This window comes from Ruditapes philippinarum, unplaced genomic scaffold (assembly GCF_026571515.1).
Source record: "Ruditapes philippinarum isolate M1 unplaced genomic scaffold, ASM2657151v2 ctg3082_1_1_1_1, whole genome shotgun sequence".
NCBI lineage: Eukaryota > Metazoa > Mollusca > Bivalvia > Venerida > Veneridae > Ruditapes > Ruditapes philippinarum.
Genome location: NW_026852020.1, coordinates 120,770 through 143,376, shown reverse-complemented (window position 1 = coordinate 143,376; position 22,607 = coordinate 120,770). Strand labels below are relative to the sequence as shown.

The 22,607-nt window shown below is 33.7% G+C and overlaps 1 protein-coding gene across 3 annotated transcripts in view; it reads right to left on the bottom strand.

The window, feature by feature from the left end:
- The window catches only part of LOC132746873 (solute carrier family 12 member 2-like), a 109,047-nt gene that overhangs the window by 10,022 nt on the left and 76,418 nt on the right, over positions 1 to 22,607 (bottom strand). For all 3 annotated transcript variants that reach the window (XM_060736152.1, XM_060736159.1, XM_060736167.1), the window contains 5 exons: positions 11,594 to 11,800; positions 10,066 to 10,180; positions 9,568 to 9,654; positions 8,298 to 8,415; positions 7,525 to 7,592 (listed from right to left, as the gene is read on the bottom strand). In XM_060736152.1, coding sequence (XP_060592135.1) covers positions 7,525 to 7,592; positions 8,298 to 8,415; positions 9,568 to 9,654; positions 10,066 to 10,180; positions 11,594 to 11,800 — 595 coding nt within the window. The remainder of the gene's footprint in view (positions 1 to 7,524; positions 7,593 to 8,297; positions 8,416 to 9,567; positions 9,655 to 10,065; positions 10,181 to 11,593; positions 11,801 to 22,607) is intronic.

Genomic DNA, 22,607 nt, shown 5'->3' with positions numbered 1-22,607 from the left:
AACAAAGTACACTTTAAAAGACATATATTTTATTTTACAAGCATAGAATGGAACATAAACATTTTGACTTGAAAGTCAAATTTTACATCCCTAAAGAAAAGTACTGCCATAAAAAATGGGAAGTTAAGTAACCCCATACTTTTCTAATTTTTCCTGATCATAATTATATGTGTTTAACGCCTGGAAAAGTGATTTTACGTCCAATTTCTGTGTCTTTTCCTGCTACTTTACAGCTGGAATTATCATACCGTTACTGTGAGGCAGTGACTTTGTATCAGAATTGTGTTCATGGCATTCTAGTATGTTTAAGAAATATGAGTTTCTGATAAAATTTTCTAACTGTTCAACTTCAATAAATTATATTTTTGATAAAAAGTTCACTTGATGCTTTGGTAGAGTACAAACTATAAACAGATTTATTTCAGTTTGGAGCTTTGACTTAAATAAATCTTAAACCCTGCAATGCACAATTATTAGATTTCTCAGTTTTTTCCACCAATTTTTATACAACCCAGAAAATAGTTAAGAGTTTCCCTTTTCGACTAAAAGTTATTCACAAAATTTTCTAAGTTTTTTTCCACTATTTTGCCACCCAGAAATAGTTAGAGTTTCACTTTTCCACTAAAAAGCCACTCATTTTCCACCTTGAAAATAAACTAAGTTTCATTTTTCACCAATTTCCACCCTTTTGCCACCATAAAAAAGTCTATGTTCAAATTTCCACTCAATGCCACCTAAATGCCACCAAAGGATAGTGGCATTTGGTGGCAATTTTGCCACTACAGTGGAAAAAGAGTGGAATTTTGTCATTTTCCAGTTAATGCCACCTTTTTTACACTTAATGCCACCCTTTTCAGTGGAAATAGCTGGCAAGTAGTGGCAAATCTAGGGACGGGATGCCACGAGGTCGTACACGCCGAAGGATTCAACCTTCGAGAAGAGAAATGGCCATGCGACGCAGCGAGAGAGGACAGGCAGCTTCAGTACCTGAAATTCCTCTAGGGGAGCGTCGTTTGCAGAGAAATGCACGAGGGACCGTCGAATGTCAGCAAAATTCAACTCCACGTCGTGCAGGTAGAGCAGTAGATGATTGTGGTAGCGCCCAGCCCCAGCAGAGTCAAGAGCACGTGCAGGATAACCCGCGCGTCGATGCCAGACAACCGAGGGGTCAGAAGCGCCAAGCCGACGAATTGGACGACAGGGTTTGGAAATTTCCAGGCTTTTTTAGAGACTGAACGGGAAAGGCCCAAATGTTTTTTTCGATTTCCCGAGCAAATTTTTGAGTGATCGGGTTTTAATTTCAAATAAGATTTCCCAAAAACACGTGTAAATAAGATCTTTTTCGGGGGTCCGACCAACCAGAAATAATGAAATTTTCATTCTGGGCCCGGGAAATTTTTTAAAAGTTAAATTTTGGGCCCAAAACCCTTGTTCGCCTTTTAACCAAAACGTGACTTAGGGGCTAAATACCCCTACTTTTCCAAACAGCAAATCTTTTAGGGGCGAGTACTTTAAATTTTGGTTTCCCTTAAGGGTGAAAATTGACCCCTATCCCAAATTTTTTTAGGGGCCGGAAATTGTTAGGGTTTTAAATTGAGTTACAATTGGGGTTTCGGCCCCAAAAAGGGAGTTTAAAGATCAAAAATTTATGATATCGAAAAAATGGACAAACGCATTCATCATATATGCCTCCATATATACCTGTCAAATCATTTCAGAAAAAGTTTATGAACTGCTACATTATATGTACAATATAAGAGAATGCGCTATGCGACAAGGCGGGTCAGCCTGGAAAAACTTATGATGAGCAGTTTCGCTTACGCCAGGCTATTACACCTTCACCATGGTCTAAAATCAACAATGACCTATGGTGGCGGTGTATGCAAGTTTAGACAGCCAGATCAAGCCCAAAACGTTTCAAAATTTAAGTACACGTGTCTTGATTTTAATAATGGTAGATGCACGTGGCAAAACTGCAAATTTCCCCACTTATGCGCGAAGTGTAATGCGCCCCATCCTGAGATAAACTGTTTCTCTTCAAATTCAGTTGGTTTATACACAGAAAAGTCGTACACCAGCTTTTCAACGTAATTTTCGAGGAAGGGGTCTCAGTCCCATTCAAAAGGGAGAGGTTACAATAGAGGGCAGTCAAACAAGTAAATCGATTAATCATTGTTGTACATCAGAAAAAACAGTCAAATCCAGATATTTATAATATTGCGAAATCACCAATTAAACTTTCGGCCATGCAATATTATTTACAATTTTATAATAAAATTGAAGCAGAGTTTTTATATGATGGTTTTAAGAATGGCTTTCCACTACAGTATTCCGGTCCCCGTGTTGCACGTGATTCCAATAATCTGCGTTCTACTCTGTTAAATCCTGAAATAATTAACAGTCAAATTAATAAAGAAATTATAGCTGGCCGGGTAGCTGGACCATTCAATGAGCGTCCACTACCAAACTTAATTGTATCCCCGATTGGTCTGGTCCCGAAGAAAACCCCCGGGGAGTTCAGAATGATTCATCATCTGTCATATCCGCCGGGCGAATCAATCAATGATTATATTGATCCGGCCTTGTGCACGGTTCAATACACCAGTTTCGATATGGCAATCAAAATGATTCAAGATCTAGGTCAGCACTGCAAACTATTTAAATCCGATATATAAAAGTGCTTACCGTCTGATCCCTATTAAACCTTCAGATTTTTGAGTTGCTTGGTTTTCGTTATAATATGATAAGTTTTTATTTCGATAAGGCACTTCCGTTTGGAGCATCTGTAAGCTGTATAACCTTCGAAAGATTTTCAAGATTCTTAGAATTTTGCATTACATTTAATTTTGAATCAGGCAAATTAATTCACTATTTAGATGATTTTTTGGGAGGTGATACGTCGATGGACTCTTGCAATAGGGCATTACAAATATTTAGAGGAACAATGTCGGAGTTAGGGGTACCCCTAGCCGAAGATAAGACCGAGGGGCCCACGGAGAGCCTCGTTTTTCCTCGGCCTCGAGTTAGATTCAAGCAAAATGGTTGTGAGGATACCCACGACTAAAATAACCGAGGTTGTTGAAAAAATAAAAGAATATCTTATCTCATAAAAAGTCAACATTAAAAGAGATACAATCTTTAATTGGATCTTTAAATTTTTGCTGTCGTGCCATAGCTATTGGTCGGCCATTTATTCGCCGCTTAATTAATTCAATATGTGGGCTTACTAAATCTCATCATCGAATTAGAATAAAAAAAGAAATAAAATTGGATTTGTCTATGTGGCTAGTTTTCTTAGAATCATTTAACGGTATTTCCGTTTTTCATGACAGATTTTGGGTCTCAAATGAGGATGTGCAGTTATTTTCAGATAGTGCCGGGGGTATAGGTTTAGGTTTTTGGTCTTTACTTTCAAGGGTCATTGGTGCAATGCAAGATGGCCAACGTGGTGGCATGAATTAGGGTATCACCACGGATATTACTGTTCTAGAACTCTTTCCCATTTAGTCGCATTATTCATTTGGGGCGAGGAATTAGTGAACAGAAAAAATAAAAATTTAATTGTGATAATTTTGCAGTTGTACATATACTTACTCAATAAGTTTAACGTCAAAATCAGAGGCAGTCATGTGTCTTGTCAGAATTTTAGCATTACGGCTGTTTAAGACTCAACATTTTTAAATTAAGGCTAGTCATCTCCCTGGCTGTCAAAATGAATATTTGTGATGCTTGTCTCGGTTTCAGCTATCTCGATTCAGGGAGTTGGCACCGGAAGCGGACCCCACCCCTTGCCAGGTTCCAGAGTTTCTATGGAACGCATTCAGTCTAGAGTTGTACAACTGCTACAATCGGGACTAGCATCAAACTCTTTATCAACTTACCGAACTAGCGTCAATATGTTCGAGAAATTTAGACTATCATTCAAAATGCTAAGTCAATGGCCTATTCCAATTAATCACGTGATTTTGTTTATGGCATTTTGTTTTGAGAAAGGCCATTCGCCAAAAACTATTACAACTTATATCGCTGGCCTGAATTATTACCATAAATTATATGGTTTTTATGAACATAAATAATGTTTTTATGGTCAACAAATTATTAGAAGGTTGTCGCAGAAATCGTATAACTAACGATTGTCGGGCACCATTAACAATACGCACATTGGTTTCGGTGTGTGATTCACTACCGAGCGTGTGTTATAATATTTACGAAAACAAGTTATTCGAGTCACTTTTTACCTTGGCCTATTATGGTTTGTTTCGGGTCAGCGAATTGGTTACGTCATCCGGCATGCAAGCTGAAAATGTGCTCAGTTTATCGGATTTGACATTTGTAGGTCAAAAAGAATATGCAGTTATTAAATTGCGTCATTTTAAAACAAATCAAAGAGGGACTCCTGTTCTTCTGAAAATACCTAGAGAAACTGATGATTTATGCCCTGTTAACGCTCTTTTTGAATTTGTGTCAATCAGGCCTCGTTCAAAGGGCCCTCTATTTTGTCACGCTGATGGTTCGCCGGTAACTAGAACGCAGTTCTCGGCAGTATTAACTAAGTGTGTCAATCAGTCTAATTTGTCTGACGCACATTTCACCTCCCATAGCTTTAGAATAGGCAGAGCCACAGACTTAGCTACAAAAGGTTACCCTTCATCAGTAATAATGAAACTGGGAAGGTGGACATCTCAAGCGTTTCGACTTTATATTCGTCCTTAAATGTTGATTCTTCTCAAATCACTATCTTACGCTGTGTAATCTTTTATTTATATTTAGATGTTTGGGTCCTGGGTGACTCGATCCCGTTCTGGGCTGGCAGCGGGCAAAGAATACAGGAAAGCCTAATTTGAGATTGAAAGATTTAACAATAGCCTGGTGGGGTGTTTGAGGCCTACGTTGGCAGTCTTTCCGCCACTCTATTGAATCACAGGTGTTATTTTCTTCACCTCCATCCATTATTATTGTTCATTTAGGAGGTAATGATTTGGCAGATTTACCGATTTTAAATTTGAAAGATGTTATTCGGGATGAAATTTATTACTTACGTGAAGCTTTCCCTACAACGGTACTAATTTGGGTAGATATATTACAGAGGCAGACCTGGCATAATGCCACGGGGGGTTGGGTTGCTATGGAAAATAAACGCAAACGAGTTAACAGGATAGGCCGTCAATTAGTTCATTCATCGGGTAAAAGTGACACAATTAAGCCAGACATTGATGCTAAAACTGCATTTTTTCGGGCAGACGGGGTTCATCTCAATGATATTGGTTTGGAATTCCTCCTAGATTACTTCAAAGATTCTATCATTAAAAATGTACCAGTCTCCCAATAAGAATTTGGGGGATAAATTTTTTGATAAATTTATTGTGGCGTAAAATTCTTCCGATCGAGAGGAGATCAGACATTGTATTCTGTTTTGTTGGCATTTTAACTTAAAACCCTGTGTATGGGTTCTACTGCTCGTGACGGAATACCCGTCAGGGTAGGCCGACCTATAATCAGGAAATTAATTTTTTGGAAGTATCATACAGTTTTGTCCATGTGTTTGGACTGCAGTTTGCGTTATTTGGTTTTGCCCGTAGTACTTGGCAATTCCTGTTTTTTTTGCGTTGCAGTGTATGGCGTTGCCGTACAATGGCGTCAGTTGTGGGTTCTATTTATACGCTTGGGTTCCCAGCGATGAATGGAATCTTCAATTTGATGTCATTTGCGGTAATCTTTTGGACTGTTGAACACTGTGTTTTGCGTTTGCGTTGCGTTTGCGTTTGTATGATTACTGTTTGCGTGTTTTTGTATGTTTTTGGACTTTAGCAAAAAAAGTAAAAATGTGTAATATAAAGCACGTCTGATCTCCTCTCGGTCGAATTATTTAGACCACGGGATACCCTGTCAAATTTGAGCGGCCAAAACAATCCAACCTTGAATTGTATTTTAGTGCGATATTGCTTTATTGTTTGCAATAACATTGTTGAAGCGTTCATGTATGAGTCATATACATATAACAAAATTAAATATGAAAATGTTACTCATAGTCGTTTTATTTTATTTCAATTATTAAAATAATAATAAAACTATTCAAGTAAAATTAGCAACTTATATTAAAGAGGCATTTAAAGTAAGGCATTTAAAGTAAGAACACTGGCTATTGAACGAAATGAATTTGTACAGTCAAACAGTGCTTAATTGTAAATTTATTTACATTGTAATGTAATGTTTATATGTTATGTGTTTGATTAATCATATACATTTGAATTATTATTGTACACTGATATGTTATTTTGTCTTGGCCATATTCTATAATTATTTACTTGTAAATGGCCAAAGGCATATTTTATGCTGATTGCTAAATAAAGATTGAATTGAATTGAATTTAAAGCACCCCCCCCCCTGAAAAACAACAACAACCTCAAACAAACAAAAACCTAAACCTAGTTAAAATGATATAATGATATAATGTTTCCCTATGATTCATCTCCACCTTCAGTCAACAAAAATACACAATAAAACCATTTTTAAGTAGCATTGATATCACTTTTGTATTTGGGGAAAGAAAGAAAAAAACCATCTTGAGAGAATTGTGTGCAAAATGATTATAACTCCTTCTTTATGTCATACGAGCTTAAAACTCTTTATTATACAGGGACTTTTGTGAGAAAAAAGGGAAGTAATAACACCCGAGTCAACACATCAGATATTTGTGCACACAATAATCAATTGTTAGTGTTCACAATGGGGATACCCCGGAACACCACAATTATGGATTTTTCCAATCTGATCACTCGGTACAAACAAACTTTTATAGCTCACAATTTAATAAATATATCAATAATAATTTTAGCATTGCATTGATCATAAGATAAAGTCTTTTGACTGGTTCATGTCAGAATCTTGAGAACAATCAAATCAAGGATAAATCTATAGAATCAGTCTGGGTGCAGTGTTTCACAAATTTTTATTAATATTCAAGTCTGTCAACTATTGATAGCAAGCACTAAATCAATATCTGTTATAATGTATGTAAACAAACTGAATCATTATATAACTGTGAGTACAAAAAGAGAATTTCTAAAGCAATCAATTGTGCAATTGTACCTTTCCCCTATTAATAGGGGCCCTTTAAATAAAATTCTTTTTATACTTAATTATTTCCCCTGGCCTTTGAAACAAACGTAAAAACTATGTGATAAGCAACCCCAAAAACTTAACCCCCACCGATTGAAAACAAAGAGAATTTAAAAGAAAAATTCACAAACAAAATCAAACATTTGAATTCAAATAGTAAATCTTGCTTTAAATCTTGGAGAAAGGAGTTTATTAATTCTCAAAATGTAGTCACTACAAGGGTTTGAACCTTAAAAGAAAAAACGGCCATAAAAAAATGCAAAACCCGATTATACTATCGGCAGATAATCGATTGTGGTGGTCCAATTATTGATAGTGATATTTGAGTCCCATATCCAACACTACATGGCAACCATCCTATAAGACCAGATATTTGAAATGCTACTACAATAACTTTCGACTTACATGACTATAAGAGATGCATCCATAGAATGTTGCAGAAGAAGTTCCCGTAATCTCATCTGACGATTTGTCTACAAAAAACGATAATAATATCAGCATCATTACGTGAAAAATGTGACACATATAAAACTATATGAGCCGCGTCATGACAAAACCAACATAGCGCGTTTGCAACCAGCATAGATCCGGACCAGCCTGCGCATCCGGATGCGCAAGCTGGTCTGGATCCATGCTTGTCGCAAACGCACTATTTTGGTTTTGTCGTGACGCGGCTCATCTTTAAAGCAGTATGCTTACAGGTGATAAAATTTCTTTTTTACCCCCCTGCCCCCAAACAAAAACAACAATCCACAAATTTATTTATAGTTAATCCCTCAGTCCCATTACCTGCTAAACTTGTGTAATGGATTTGCCCTACTTCATATGTAATTTCTATGGATATTATTATATTAACAGCCGTCTCTTACAGTATTATGACAACTCTTAGTGCAGTAATGAAGTCAGTCCTTCTAAATTTAATAGGAGTTAATCAGTTATTGCACTTGGGTAGCAATTCTACACTCTTACATTATAGGGGGGCAATTCTCTGGGGATGCAATTATCCTAGAATCCATTAAGGCATCTCTTACATTAAGCTGAACAGTCTCCTTAGTACATGTACACAAGTATTAAATTTCATTGGTGTCATTGGAACTACTGGCAGTTGTTCCAGTGATTTAAGTCAACAGTCATTTTAATCAATTCCAGTAAAAGCTTTTAGTTATAAGTAAACAAACCTTTTCTTTCAATAGTAACATTTCGTCCTCGGTAGTTTTCCACGGGTATTGTTCCACGGTCTCCCCGTTGTCTTCATCAAGTACCAAACCTTTTAATAACTCATTAAACTCTTGCTTGCTGCAATATATAACAGAAATACCAATAACTTTGTTCCTTTGGTTTGGTTTTAATGCTGATTTCAACATTAATTTTTCATCATGTGCGGACGGTCAGTCCATCTAACTGGCTTTCCTGGATTACTAACCAGTGATTACAAATATCTTTCCAAGTAAGTTAGTAAGAAAAGTTGAAAGAAGTCGAGTCTAGGCAAATGGAGTCAAGGCAAAGTGAGAAGTAAGCAGGTACGTAAGTAACACATATATTTAACGCTTACACATTCGGTTTCCCGATCTTCCATATGGGCCTCAAATCAAAGTGACCAACTTCTTATCCGTCATGGCTCTGATTTAGCACTGAGGGACCATTAGAATCTTTGTCAAGGCCTAGTGGTTAAGGTGTCTGCCTCTCAACCCAGGGATCATGGGTTCAAGCCCTAATCAGGTTTCTTCATATGACACCAGTACTGGTTGATTCCAGGAAGCGGACTAGAAAGTGATTAATATAAGTTGCAAGAACTTGTTTTGCAATCTAGCTTAATTCACTATGTTTAAACTAATCTATGTCTGAGATCTTTTCCTTTCCTTTAGATCAAGCTAGCTGCTCTAGGATTACAAATCATTCTGAAGGTGTAAAATACACTTTTCATAAGTAAAATGCATTTGCCATATGAATTCGGAAGACTCCTTAGTGAATTAAACTCTTAACCTTCTCAATTTCTTAAATGGAACTGTCCAGCTTCTTTTTTTTTGGAACTGTCAAATTAAAGGGATATCCAGATGAAAATTTGAAGTGAGTCAGTCAACAGTATAGAGCCTGGTCAGAATACACCTATTTGCAGGCTGTTCTGGTTCTATACTTAGAGCACAGGGGTAATCACTTTCAATAGACTTTCTCTGGATTTATGAAAATTTTCTCGAGCTAATCTGGGGGTACAAACAATTCTTTACATTTACAACTTCGAAAATAAGCGCAACAGGTTGAGTTGACTAATCTTTGGTGACAGGTAGTGCATTTTGAAGCTATTATGCCTAAAGTTTGTTTGTACAGGAGAAATCCGATACAAAACAAATACAATTGATCTGCTAACATATTTCAAGGTTAGCGTTGATATTTACAAAACTATTGTTACAATGTAAAATCAATGGTATTAATTTTAGTTTTAAGTCTTACCTTTTATCTGTTGGCAACTTGCCAATATCTGCAATAATTTTCATGTCTTGGCATTCTATACGGAATTTACTCAGCAACTGCGCCATTCTGAAATACATGCAGAATACAATGCAATGTTCTATAGCATTTGTTTGTCTTGTTGCATTTGATGTCAGCCAAGTACCGTAAATTATGGATCATGTGGCCACTTTCCAACTTTACAGTGGAAGAAGACCAGTCCTTAGATGCCACTCTGCGCTAATATTTCAGGCATAAACAGGCACCAGAGTAGAACCACCGATGTTCTGTCAGCTAGCTTAATAGGTATCTCACATGAACGAATCTAATGAGGCTGGCAGGGCTCGAACCTACAGCAGTAATAGGCAAGTGGTTTAAAGTGAATGACCTTGACAAATTAATCCAGAGATAAACATTGCAAATACAGATTCTCCTCTATACATATAAAAGTCAATCTCCATCACAGAAAGTACTTTCCTATATAAAATATAAAATTCTTACTGTTTTTGTTCTCGGACTAGCTCCCCACGTTTGGTTCCCGCGGTGAACACTCTAAGCCCACAATTCTTCCACTGCTGTTTAGTTTGTAATATATATGGTAACAGCAATGTCAAACCTGAAAATAATATATAACATTGTTAATACCTGGATTAATATGCAGGTTATATAACTATTATTAATTAAAACTGCAGAATAAATTTAAAGATTTTATAACAATATTCAACTAAAACTACCTGAATACATACAAAACTTATATAACCAAACTCAATTCAACTAAATAATTGTTTTAAAGTGTACCAATATTTGACACATTTTGATGGTGGTGTTGGTAGTTTCACTTTGGATCACAGCTGTAAGACACACTGAATTTACCAGAGCACAGTTCAGCCACTGCATCGTTCCTGGGCAGGCTGTCAAGCAGTTTACCAGTACTAGTTGCCTTCACTCTCGCAAGGAACTGATAACTTCTGTACATGATAACTGACAACTTCTGATAACTGATAACTTCTGTACATGCAAGAGCAAGGTACAGTGCGAATGACCATAGAAAGGATTTCATGATCAATCACAACCAAAGTGACCCACACCGCCCGGGAATCGAACCCAGGTCGTCTGGTTCATAGTCCAATGCTCTAACTTTTGAGCTAACTGGACGGCTACACATTTTGTACTGACAGAGAGCCTTATATACCATTTCACAGGGATGAAGTATATTAAAATTGAACTGTGAATTAATTCACAACATTGATATGTTTATATAGACAGCAGTCTTCATGTATAATATAAGTTATAAAGATTCCTGACAGGTTATATAGTCCTATATAAAAGGATGTTAGCATATAGCGGCTTGGTTTATATTGCAAATAACCATTTATATACGGCCATATAACCTGCCATAAAGATGGCCATATAACCTGCCAGAAATCATCATAACGAATATATTATATCCCAAATATCCCTTTTTCACAGGAAAAAAAATGATTTGTTCACAAATTGAAAGCAGCCGTGTATAGAAAACTGTAAAAACATCACGATTATCCAATGAAAAGCGACTTTACAAATGTGCAGTATTAAAATAATTTTTTTAGAGGTTTGAACTTCCTTTCTTACTAGCCGAGAAGAAAAATTACTAACTAGCTGAGAAGAAAAATTACTAAACATAGCAGTGCTTGAACATCTCATGACATATTACAACCTCCATTATAATTATTTCTCAGCACTGACAAAAGGGAGGTAATATAGTTTTTTAAGTCATGTTATATTTTGAAGTTGCCTCCCCTGGCATGATTGAGATTATAGTTTTTTATGCTTTTTAACAATTAATGTAATTGAAATTTTACAACCAATTTAAGTATTTTAATATAAAAATTATGTTGCTTTTTTTCTTTTTAATTAAAGCTAATTGATATTTAACACCCAAGAGTGTTGAGTCAGGGACAACTTGATTGCACGCAAATTTGCAAGTCTGACTGAACTGTAGGGATCTGCTACTACAACTCGAGCACTTGCAGTGATAAAAAAAGTTTACCTCCATCATCAAACAACCACCATACATCAATTGTACCCTTTTGTTTCTTGGCAAAGTGTATGGACGATTCAATCTTGGACAGTGAGCGAGAGAAACTAGGGTTCAATTCATCAGGTGTCTGCGCCTCGAGGTCCTGCTGTGGGGTCTCGACTTCGGGAGTGCTGTTACGACGGGACGGGCTTGGCAAGGGACTATCTTCTTCCATTGCTGAAAAATAGAAAAATTTATTTCTTTTAAATATTTGTTCAAATTGTATGAAATAATTTTGTCACACATAGTATGTTTAGTTTGCCATATAATCATGATTAATAAGGATAATTCTCTGATAATTAAACAATTATGATTCCAAATACAACAATCTATTGACTATACCATACAAAAGCCACACATCAGTTCCTACATATATTTGTACTGTTCAATAATGAACTAAAACAAAAACAAACGCCTAGTACAAAACTGCTGTAACTCATGTGAGATAAATAGGAGCTACAAACTTTTTAGCACAAAGCCATCAAAAATCATTTCTACTTTAAAGCTAAGCATGTCTTATGTAATCAAATCTAAGAATTTTTATATCTTTGACAGTATATGTAACACATGCAAAATTATTTATCAGTTGTAAACAGCGAACAATGAGTCAAAACAAATTGTTTCTTGCAGTTTTTTGTTTGTTTTTTTTCCTCCCCTTCACAGTAACGATTAGCAGATACATGTATACTGAGGGATTTTTGCATTATATTATTTTAATTTGTATATTCCTATTATATAATTCACACCATTTTTTTTGCCATAAAATTTTTTTAATTATAGAAATATGATGTCTTTTTTATGTAATATTCTTCAACCAATCAACAGTATTTTTGTTTTCTATCACGAGAAAACATTAAAAAACATTTTTAAACAACATGAAAAATATTTAAACACATTTATACATTAAGCTTTTATAAAACAATGAAGCACAAAATATAATATATATAAACATATTTTCTTTCATAATTGAGTGATATCTAATCAAAATTTGAAAAAGTTCAAATAATTATTTATTTATTTATTTTTTTTTTTTTTATATCTTGGATTTTTAAATAATTTGTTTATCATAATGGCTGCAAATTGAAAATTCCACTTGTCCACTCATAATTTCAAGTTGAATTTAGGAGAACTTGATGCAGGACAAGAAGAAACTAGAACTGTGTCCAAAGGACACGGATGCCCTCACTGACAACATATATATGGTATATAGTGAAAAAATCAACAAAGGGCCATAATTCTGTTAAATTTGGTCACAGCAAAAATTCCTTCCTTTACTACCATCTACACATTAAGGTTGTTCATCCCTGGAAGTTTAAGCAAAATCTGCCATCCGGTTTAAGACGAGTTGCGTTCACAAGATTTCGGGACGTACGGACGGACGGACAGACGTACAGCGTGACGGACGGACGGACAAGTGCAACGCTATATGCTCCCACTCTGTGGGGGCATAAAAATGTTGCCTGCATGCACATTGGATTTAAAAGGTACGCATCCTGCAGAGAAGTGACTCTGAAAATATTTTTTCGATGCCTGCTGCCCAAATTGTTATTTTGTTATTTGTTGTAGTTATATAAAAGTATGAAATTTCTATTTTCCAAGTCAATAAAACAGCATGCTGGTACAGCACAAGCCTAGAAATAATGAAATAAAACAAAACAATTACAAATACATGCTTCTATAATATAGGCAGAGAAAACAAAAACGAACATGCATGATTGTCTCCTAGAATATTATCATAACTATTTAATACTTATTACTATTATTATTTATTACTTATTTCTTTTATTTTTATCCCCCAAAATTGATAATGGATAGTTCTTAAAATAGAACCTGGACAAGTCCATTTAAAACATTCAGGAGATTAATGATCACTGTAGTTTTCTTTGACATGACAAGACTGGAAATATTTTTTTGACGTAATAATTGTCTAGACCAGTTACATTTATGCAAATTTTTCCAGTCATTCCCTCTTCTGTAGAATAATCAAAAACAGGATTTAACTCCACAAAAAAAAGTGTTGGGAACCGTTCCTTTCGACCCCTTGCAGAAACCCATAATCACAAAATAGAAAAATTTTTCTTTTTTTGGTCGATTTTAAACCAGGGGAAAATCCCCATTTTTCATTCATTCTCGTAAAAAAATTTGGGGTTGAAAAACAGATAAATTGGCCCACCTCTTTTTTGAAATTGCTTTTCGGGGAAAAGAACCGAGTTTTTAGAAATTTAATCATAAAGCCCCTTGCCCGGGTATATGGAAAAAATTAAATGCTTTTTTCTATCTTGTTTGATGCCTTTGGGAAACTTGCTTTAAATTTTTTAAATTCCTCTTCTTGAGACAAATTGGAACTTGCTTTAAATGCTTGATTCCATTTTTGCTTGAGGAAATTTAAAAATTTTTTAAAATGTTTAATTTATTTTTGCCCACTACCTTTTAAAAAAATTATTTTTGTTTCCCCATCTTGCTTTATAAATTTTTAAAAACCTTTTGTTTTTTCCATTTTCCCGTTATTTCTTTAAATTTATATAAAATTTTAAAATATAAAAAAAAGGCCCTTTTGGGAATAAAAATTTAACCCCGCCCATAAAATTTTAAAACAAATTTTTCTCATGCTCTTTTAAAAAACCATTTAGGGTTAGTTTTTTTAATTAATTTTTATGTATAATAAAAAAAATTTTAATTTTCCCCTGATGGTTTTTTAAAAAATGATTTTAATAGCTCGCATTTTTTTAATTAACCGCTTATATCATTATGAAAATTGTTAAAAAACCCCGTGTTGAGGCTTTGTGGATTAGTTTGATCTTTACATTAAGTAAAATTAAAACTAAAGGGGCGAGAATTTCTGTTATCGAGGGCCCAAGGGAAATTGTTTCCACGATTTTTCCCCTATTTTTGGAAAATTTTCCGTATAGATCCCCCGGGCGTACATGTATAAAAAATTTACGTAAAACCCGTTTAATATTGGCAGTTAAAAAGGTTTATAAAAAAAAAGTAAAAATTATGCATTAAAAATATAATTGGGCTAAAAATGGAAGGGCTTTACCGTACAGCCCAGTGGCTTTTTCAGGCCATTTAATACCCCCCCAATATAGGGGGAATATAAATTTTTTTATTAATTTTTTAGAACTCCTTCCCAAAAATATTACTGTCATCAATTTTCAAAGCGCCGCCTAGGTACTAAAATCAAGGGACTTTAATAAAAAGAAAAAATTATTCGCCTTTTAACTAAATGTTAAGTTAACAAGTGGCAAATAGGAAATTGAACCATTAAAATATCCCAGTATAAATAAGGAAAAAGGGAAGTTGTTTTTTTTTTTAACCCGTGCATAGTCCCAATTACAAATGAGCCGCGTCACGATAAAACCAACATAATGGATTTGCGACCAGCATGGATTCAGACGCAGCCCTGAGCGTCCGCGCAGTCTGATCAGGATCCAGGCTGTTCGCTACCAGTTTCTCTAGCTTTGTAAAAGAGTTGGAAAGCGAACAGCCATGGATCCTGATCAGAACTGTGCGGAGCGCGCAGGCTGTCTCGGATCCATGTTTGGCTCGCAAACCATTATGTTGGTTTTTCGTGACGGCGCGCTCAAATGTTGGGCATATGTGTGTCTTGATTATAGATCAGACATCCTTACAAACCACCACATTTCACATATATAACACGACTTTGTGCTCTATGATATATCTATATGATTCACATCTTTGAGTAAAACAATATTTTATCAAGAATTTATGTAAATCTTATAAAATTCTAACGCAAATAATGATTTTAATTTAAATAATCAAGGATGGGCTGTATCTCTGTGGTATTTTCTGTTTTTCCTGATGAAATTTTTAATTTTTATATCCCTTTTTATTATTTTAAACGGGGACGGAAAAGCTTTTTAAACATGCGGGTTTTTTGTTTTGTTTACTTTATGGAATTTTTATCCCTAGATTTTTGCAAAAAAAAATTTTCATTTTTTCTTTTTTTATTAAAACCCCCAACTTTTCCCTTCATATGGGGGCAATTTTCCTTAAAAAAGCCAACTTTCAAAAAAAATGTTTGCTCGACAAGGATTAAAAAAACCCTTAAAGGCCTCTAAAACCCCTTAAACAGCGCCCTCCCTCTGCCCCACGGGTGAAAAATTACGTATGAAAGGGGGTAATAAAAACAAAGGTTTTTAATTTTTAAAATTGAAAAATTTTTATTTCTTTATGAAAACCCCCTTATTTTTTTAAAAGGTTTTTTTCACGAAAAAACCTTTGTTTAAAACCGGAGAAAATTTAATTTAAAAGCGAAAATTTTTCCTGGGCCAAAAAAGTCCGACATGTTTTAAAAACCCCCTTTTACTCCCCGGAACCCAGCAGTTTTTTATTTGGTGTGCTAGCCTCTGGAAGTATTCTTGAATTTCTGTTGAATCAAAAATAGTTTTTCATTTTTAAGGGGTTTTTTTACGGAAAATTACTTTTTTCTTTGGGGGGTTTTAAAAAAAGTATTCCCCGCAAAAATTTGATTGTAACCCTTAATATTTTTTTTAAATTAATTTAACCCTTTTAATGCACTGTAATTCGTTCAATTTCCCCTAAAAAAAAAATTTATTTTTTTCTTTAAATTGGGGGGGTTTTAAAAGTTTTTGAGTGAGAATACTTTCCCGTTGTTTGGGGTCTGGGGAGGAAAATATAATTTGGTTTTTGAATTGGGGGGGTTTTCCCAACCATAAAATTGGATGAATAAGTATGTTTTTTATTACGGGGAAAATTTTTAATGAAAAATCAAAAATACAAAAAAAACATACCATACATTTATGGGGAAATGGCTCCTTTTTTCGGGGTCAATTAATTTTGGTTTGTTTTTTTAAAAAAAATTTTTTCCATATTATATATTTTTTTTTGTAATAACACTTTTTTAAATGTAACAACTGAATTAAGTAAAAGGGGAAACCCCTTCAAAATTTTTGAAAAGAAGCCCAAATTATATTATTTTTTCCCCCCAAAGGAAAAAAATATAAGGGGTTTGGAACGGGGGAATTTTTAACAAAATTTTAATTTCTTTTGGGTGGCCCATTTATTTGGACCCGGTTTTTGGGGGTTTTTTGGAAAGGGAGAAAACTTTTTCTTTGCAAACAAAATAAATTAACCCGGGATTAAAACCAAAAAAAATTTTTCTAAACTTTATAAAATTTCTTTTAAAAAGGTTTTAACGTGAAACATTATTTTTTTTGGGGGAAAAAGGAAAGTGTTCATTTGAAAGGAAAACATGTCAAGGAAAGGGGGCCCCAAAACCCAAATACTTTAATTTTTGGACTTATTTAAAAAGCTTTTTAATGTTTGGAAAAAATTTTCCAAAAATGATAAAAATTGATTTTTTGTAGGGGTAAAAAAACCCGGTCTTTTTTAACATTTAGGGGGTTTACCCTTGGTTTTTTTAAAATTGGGTAGGGGAAGTTGGCCCCCAGGGGGCAGGTAGGAATATCTATTGAAAATTTTTTGATTTCAGGGCCCAGAAACATTTGAAATTTTCCTTTGTAAAAGATTGCTGTTTTCAAAATAAAATAAAATTTTAAGAAAGTTTAAAGGTCGGGTTAGTTTTAAAAAAAATTAAAAAGAATATTTGAGAATAAAACATTTTAATAATTTTTAGGGCAAAATTTTTTTGGCCAGTTTTTAGGGTCAAAGGGAACGCTAAAATTTTTTGACAAAATTCTTTTAACCTGTTTAAGTTTTTTAATTTTCCCAAACAGGAAAAGAAAGGGGCCCAAGCCTTTTTTTTTAAAAGGGGAAAATTTCATAATAAAATTAATTTGAATTTGGGTTATTAAAAAAATTTTTTCCCACGATTAAACAAAACTTCGGGGTTTTAACGACTTGGGTAACCCGGGGTTTCATGAAACAAAAGTTTTTCTGGGGAAAATTAAAGAAAAATTTAAAAACACACACATGTACCTTTTGTGCCCACTTTTTAATTTTTGAGAAATTAGTAAATTTTTTAAAATTCAATTTTTTAAAAAACCTTATTTTTGTTTTGGAATTTTTAAAATTTGGATAAAACCCAAAGCCGCCCCCAAAAAAGAAATTTTTAAAAATTATAAAAAAGATTTGGATGCCCACTTGTAGGATGAGTTTTTTTAAGAGAAATTTATAAAAATTTTTTTTTCCCACAATGGGCGGAATCTTCAAAAAAAAGCAATTTTTCGTTTGTGGGCTTGTTTTTCCCTTGTTTTTTCCATTTAAAATTTTTCCCTTTCATTTTGGGCTCCAACAAAACACGGTTTGTAATATCCCCCTCTTTTTAAATAGAAAGGGGACGAAAATTTTTTTTTTCAAACAGGGTCCCAAAAAATAAACGGGAATCTTTCCGGGGGAAAAAAAAAAGGGGAATTTACCAGGTTTAAAAGGGGCCAAAACCCCCTTGGGCCTTTTTCATAAAATACGAAACACAAAAATTATTGCAACTGGCATTATGTTAAATTCCCAATTTTGCTAGGGTTATTTGGTCAAAGGGCCGCCCAAAAAATAATTCGTTTTTTTAAATTCCGGTTTGCCATCTTTCTTTCCATGCGCAGTGATAAAATTGAAATTAAAATTTGAAATTTTCATTTTGAATATTAAAATTGAAGGCAAAGGGCAACGCTTTAGAACCCTTTTTAAAAATTAAAATTTTGGATTTAAAAATTTTTTCCTTGGGGTGACATAATTTTCGTTAAACAAATAAAAAGGAAAATTTAAAGGGGGTTCCCGACAGAAACTAACCATTTTAAAACATTTAGTTAAAAATTAAAAGAAAAAAAGCAAAAATTTTTTTTAATTTAAAACCCCCAAAACTTTTAAATAACTTATTTTTTTTAAAAAATTTTTTGCAATTTTAAACCCAAAAATATGCATTTTAAAAATATGTGATTTTTGAAGGGGTTTAGTGGGGGAACAAAAAAGGGGTTGAAATTTTCCCAGGAAATGCTTTCAGTTAAAAATAAAGGCATGATATGAATTCAGAAAAACGGCAGGTTTTCATTGTCATAAAGAAGTAAAGAAGCAAGCATAATGTAAGTCCCAATATCATAAAGCAAGATGCAATAAATGCACTAATTCTGTTCCATACCGGTATATACCGGAATATGGCATTTAGTATGGTGCTCAAACACTATTTTTAGTCTCACTCAAAAAGAAACAGCCATTACACTAGATGCCACATTATTGTATCAACTTGAAATACAAGGTTAAAGGTTAACATGCATATTATTATAACAACAACTTTTCCCCAAATACTTAATCATTGCCTATAACTACTCGCTTTAAGCAATTGAAGAAAAAAACAACCTATAAAACCACAAAGATTTAAACTGTTTCATGGATAATAAACAACCAAACATACTGTAATAGAGAGATAATAGCTATATAACATAATCTTTTTTGCAAAATTCAGGAGGCAGTAAATGGTTTAGTGATTAAGATGGCTGCCACTCAACCCAGAGATGGTGGGTTCAAGCCCTACTGAAGCCACAACCATATTTCCTCATATGACACCATTATTATAAGTATATGCCTGTTAAGACCCATGATTGAAAATAAAAATTTATTCTATCCTATTCAAGAACATCTCAACTTAACTATAAGCATTCTCCACAAATAAGCCTAAATAATTATTGCTAAAAATAAGAAATCAAGGTCATCTGAATTCAAAAGATCTTGACATTCAACAAAATAATCAGTATGGAAATAATTAAGTAGCATTTTGCCTACAAGTAAACCTATAAAGATATCACAAAATATCTATTAACTTAAGAAATTAATGAAGTATCATAAAAAAAATAGTTTTTTATATATTTATATATATATTGATAATATATATTAATAATGTATATATACAAGGACTATCGTTTAAGGTCAAAGGTCAATGTAAACAGAGAGACACATTGTGCGTTTTCCCTTTGCTGTTGATTTCCTCATTTAAGTCACAACCTTGGTGTGGGTGTGATCCCCAAAACCTGGTCAAAACAATCTTGTCACTCTTTGATTGATTTAACTACTCTATTTATAATCTTCAGCCACAACAAATTAGGCTGACCATGTAAAATCTGACAAAATATTTTCAAGAATACAACTCTATTTCCAGAACATTGCCATCAAATGATTTTGGAAAACTTCCTGTTAAAGAATAAAATTTCAATAAGACAAAGTTCATGAAAAATATGTAAATGCATTTGATATGAAATAATTATGTGCCTGAAACTGAACTGATCAAATTTTAAAACAAAAATAGTAATTTGTTTATGTTTGGCATAATCAAACTAAAAGTACTGGGATTTTAAAAAAGGGGAAGTAATTATAAATATCTATGCCAACAAATATACCAAATATCAATTAAAAGACAAAAAGTGCTTTTTTAATCAGGGAAAAAAAGAAAGAAAACCCAAAAAATTTAGCCCCCAATGAAAACCAACATAATGGTTTTTAAGCGACCCGAGGTAGACCAGCCTCGCATCCGGGAGTCTGATCAGGGTCCATCTGTTTGTTTTAAAACCCTAAAGACAAAGGGAGAGAAACTGAAAAACCCGCAGATCCTGATCAACTGCGGGGATGGGCAGGCTGGGCTGGATCCATTTCTGGGCCCCAACCCATTTGTTTGGGTTTTTTCATGGGGCGGCTATTTTTTTTAAAAGTAAAAAATTGGGACTGGATGAAAAGTTTTTTAATAAGGATTTCGTAAAAGAAGTAATTGTGGGGAGGGAAATTTTAATACCTTTAGCAAGTTTGAAATAGAGTAAATAAGCCCCTGACTTAACCACATGTTTTAGAGAAACAATGTCACGTCGAGCTGGAAAACATAAAATATATCATGCTCGAAGAAGAATGAAATTTAAAAATATCATTACTAATATTTCATATAAAATATAGGCACAATACATGTATACCTAAGCACAAAAACTATAAAAATAAAAAAAATCTATTTGACACACTTTCTAGGTAAAAATCTTTTTCCAATTGTAAAATATTGTGCGAATAAATTAGTATATTTAACAAGAATTAATTGTGCTTATCTCCTCCCTTTCTCTCTCAGAAAATACATGAAATACACTAATCATTCACAATAATGTACAAAACAGAAATTATTTAGAAATAAAGAAATTAACAATCTATTGGTAGTGTTTACTTAGTGTCAACTAGCCTCTTAAGCCAGGGATCAAGGGATTGTTTTGGGTTGTTGTGTTTACGTTTGTTTTTTGTGTTTTAAGTTACATAGACTCTGTTAGCGTCATTGGCAACCTTCCAGCTTTTTTGGGGGGAGGAAGAAAAACGGAAACTCCTTCCCGCATTTTTTCAGGCACTAAACTAGCATCTGATGGAACCCCCCGACGTTTTGTAAACAGCTCAATACCCGCATACCCCGAGTGAGGGGCAAATTTCGAAAAACAACACAAATTTTCCCCTCTGTCAAGGATCTAAAGTTCCAAATTTAAAAAAACAAAATTTTAAAAAATAATTCAAAACCAGCAAAATTGGGAAAAAATTTTTTTCCCGCACAACTTACAGCTTTCATCCCTTAAAAACCCCGGCTTAATGTTTTATCTAAGAACATTTAACTCAAAATAACTAAGAAAAACTAAAAAAAAAATAAAATAATCGTGTTCCCAAAAGGTTTAAAAGAATCGTAATTATCTAAAATTTTTCTTAAATTTTTTTGTTGAAAAAGTTTATAAAATGTTTGAAGGAAATCATTGGAGAACATATGATAGTGAGTCACAATCCGAAGGAATTATTAAAGCCACTGGCCCAGCGCGCCTGCACCCAAACATTCACCAATCAAGAAACCTGTTGTTTTTTTTCGCCGAAGTCTCTCAGTGAGGCAAGAATCTGAAACATCTATCTTTACCCAAAGGACAGAACCTTTATTGATTTCTAGTTATATTCTAAACTCAAAGCCCCTTATTACTTGTCAGTCTTGTAGTTTCAAATGAATATATTGCAAAACTGGGCCAACAGTTTCAACCGAGTTTTCTAAATGGGCTCCGTGTACAGTAAAACACTTACTTTTACATCATTATAATCTAGTATCTATAACTTACATCAGCAATCTCTTTATTATCACCTTGGCAACCTTTAATCAACAAACAACACAAACTGAAAAACTCTAAAATAATAATAAATCTAAACGGTATGAACATAATCATATAGCATCAAAATGAAGCTATATCACAGTACACAATAGCAACTGCAAAATCATTATTATTTGTGGGGCACTAATTTTTCGTGGTTTTTTTTTGGAAAGGTCAATCCCTGATTTTTAAGATCCAAAGAAATTTCATTTCTTCTGCTGTAAGATTATTTTTACATCACATTACTTACATTCTACCTTTGGAAATGTAATCAGTCCATGAATTTAACAACCCACAAAAAATGTTCATTGTGACAAAACCACGAAATTTCATGTCCACGAAATTAAGTGAATTGACAGTTTGTCCTTGAGAGATTTTTCAGGCAATTTTTATGTCATTGTGTGAATTTTCAGGCAAATTTTATGTCTTTGAATGATTTTTCAGGCTATTTATATGTCCTTGAGTGATTTTTCAAGCCATTTTTAAGGCCGATAATGAGCGTTTTTCTCCTCTCATGTATATGAATAGCCTACATGCAATATTTGTGAGAATTATGTACTAAAATAGAAAAAATCCCAAATAATTTCCTTGCATAGTCTCGTTTTGCTGACATATCCCAAATACAATTAAGATATAGCCCAATAAAAGAAATAGCCCATGTTAAAAAATAGTCCAATATAAGACATAACCCACATTTTAGAAATAGCAAACTTTTAGATTATAGTCCGATAAAAAGTATGGCCGTTTAAAACATACTGCCCCATTTAAGACATAGAATAAAGAGATAGTACATTTCAATGAAACAAGAGTATTTTACTTCACATTTCAAAATCAGACATACAGGAGCAACAAATATCAACTAAAACAGAGTAAAAGTAGTTCTGAGAAGTGACAGAGTTAACTCATTTACATAC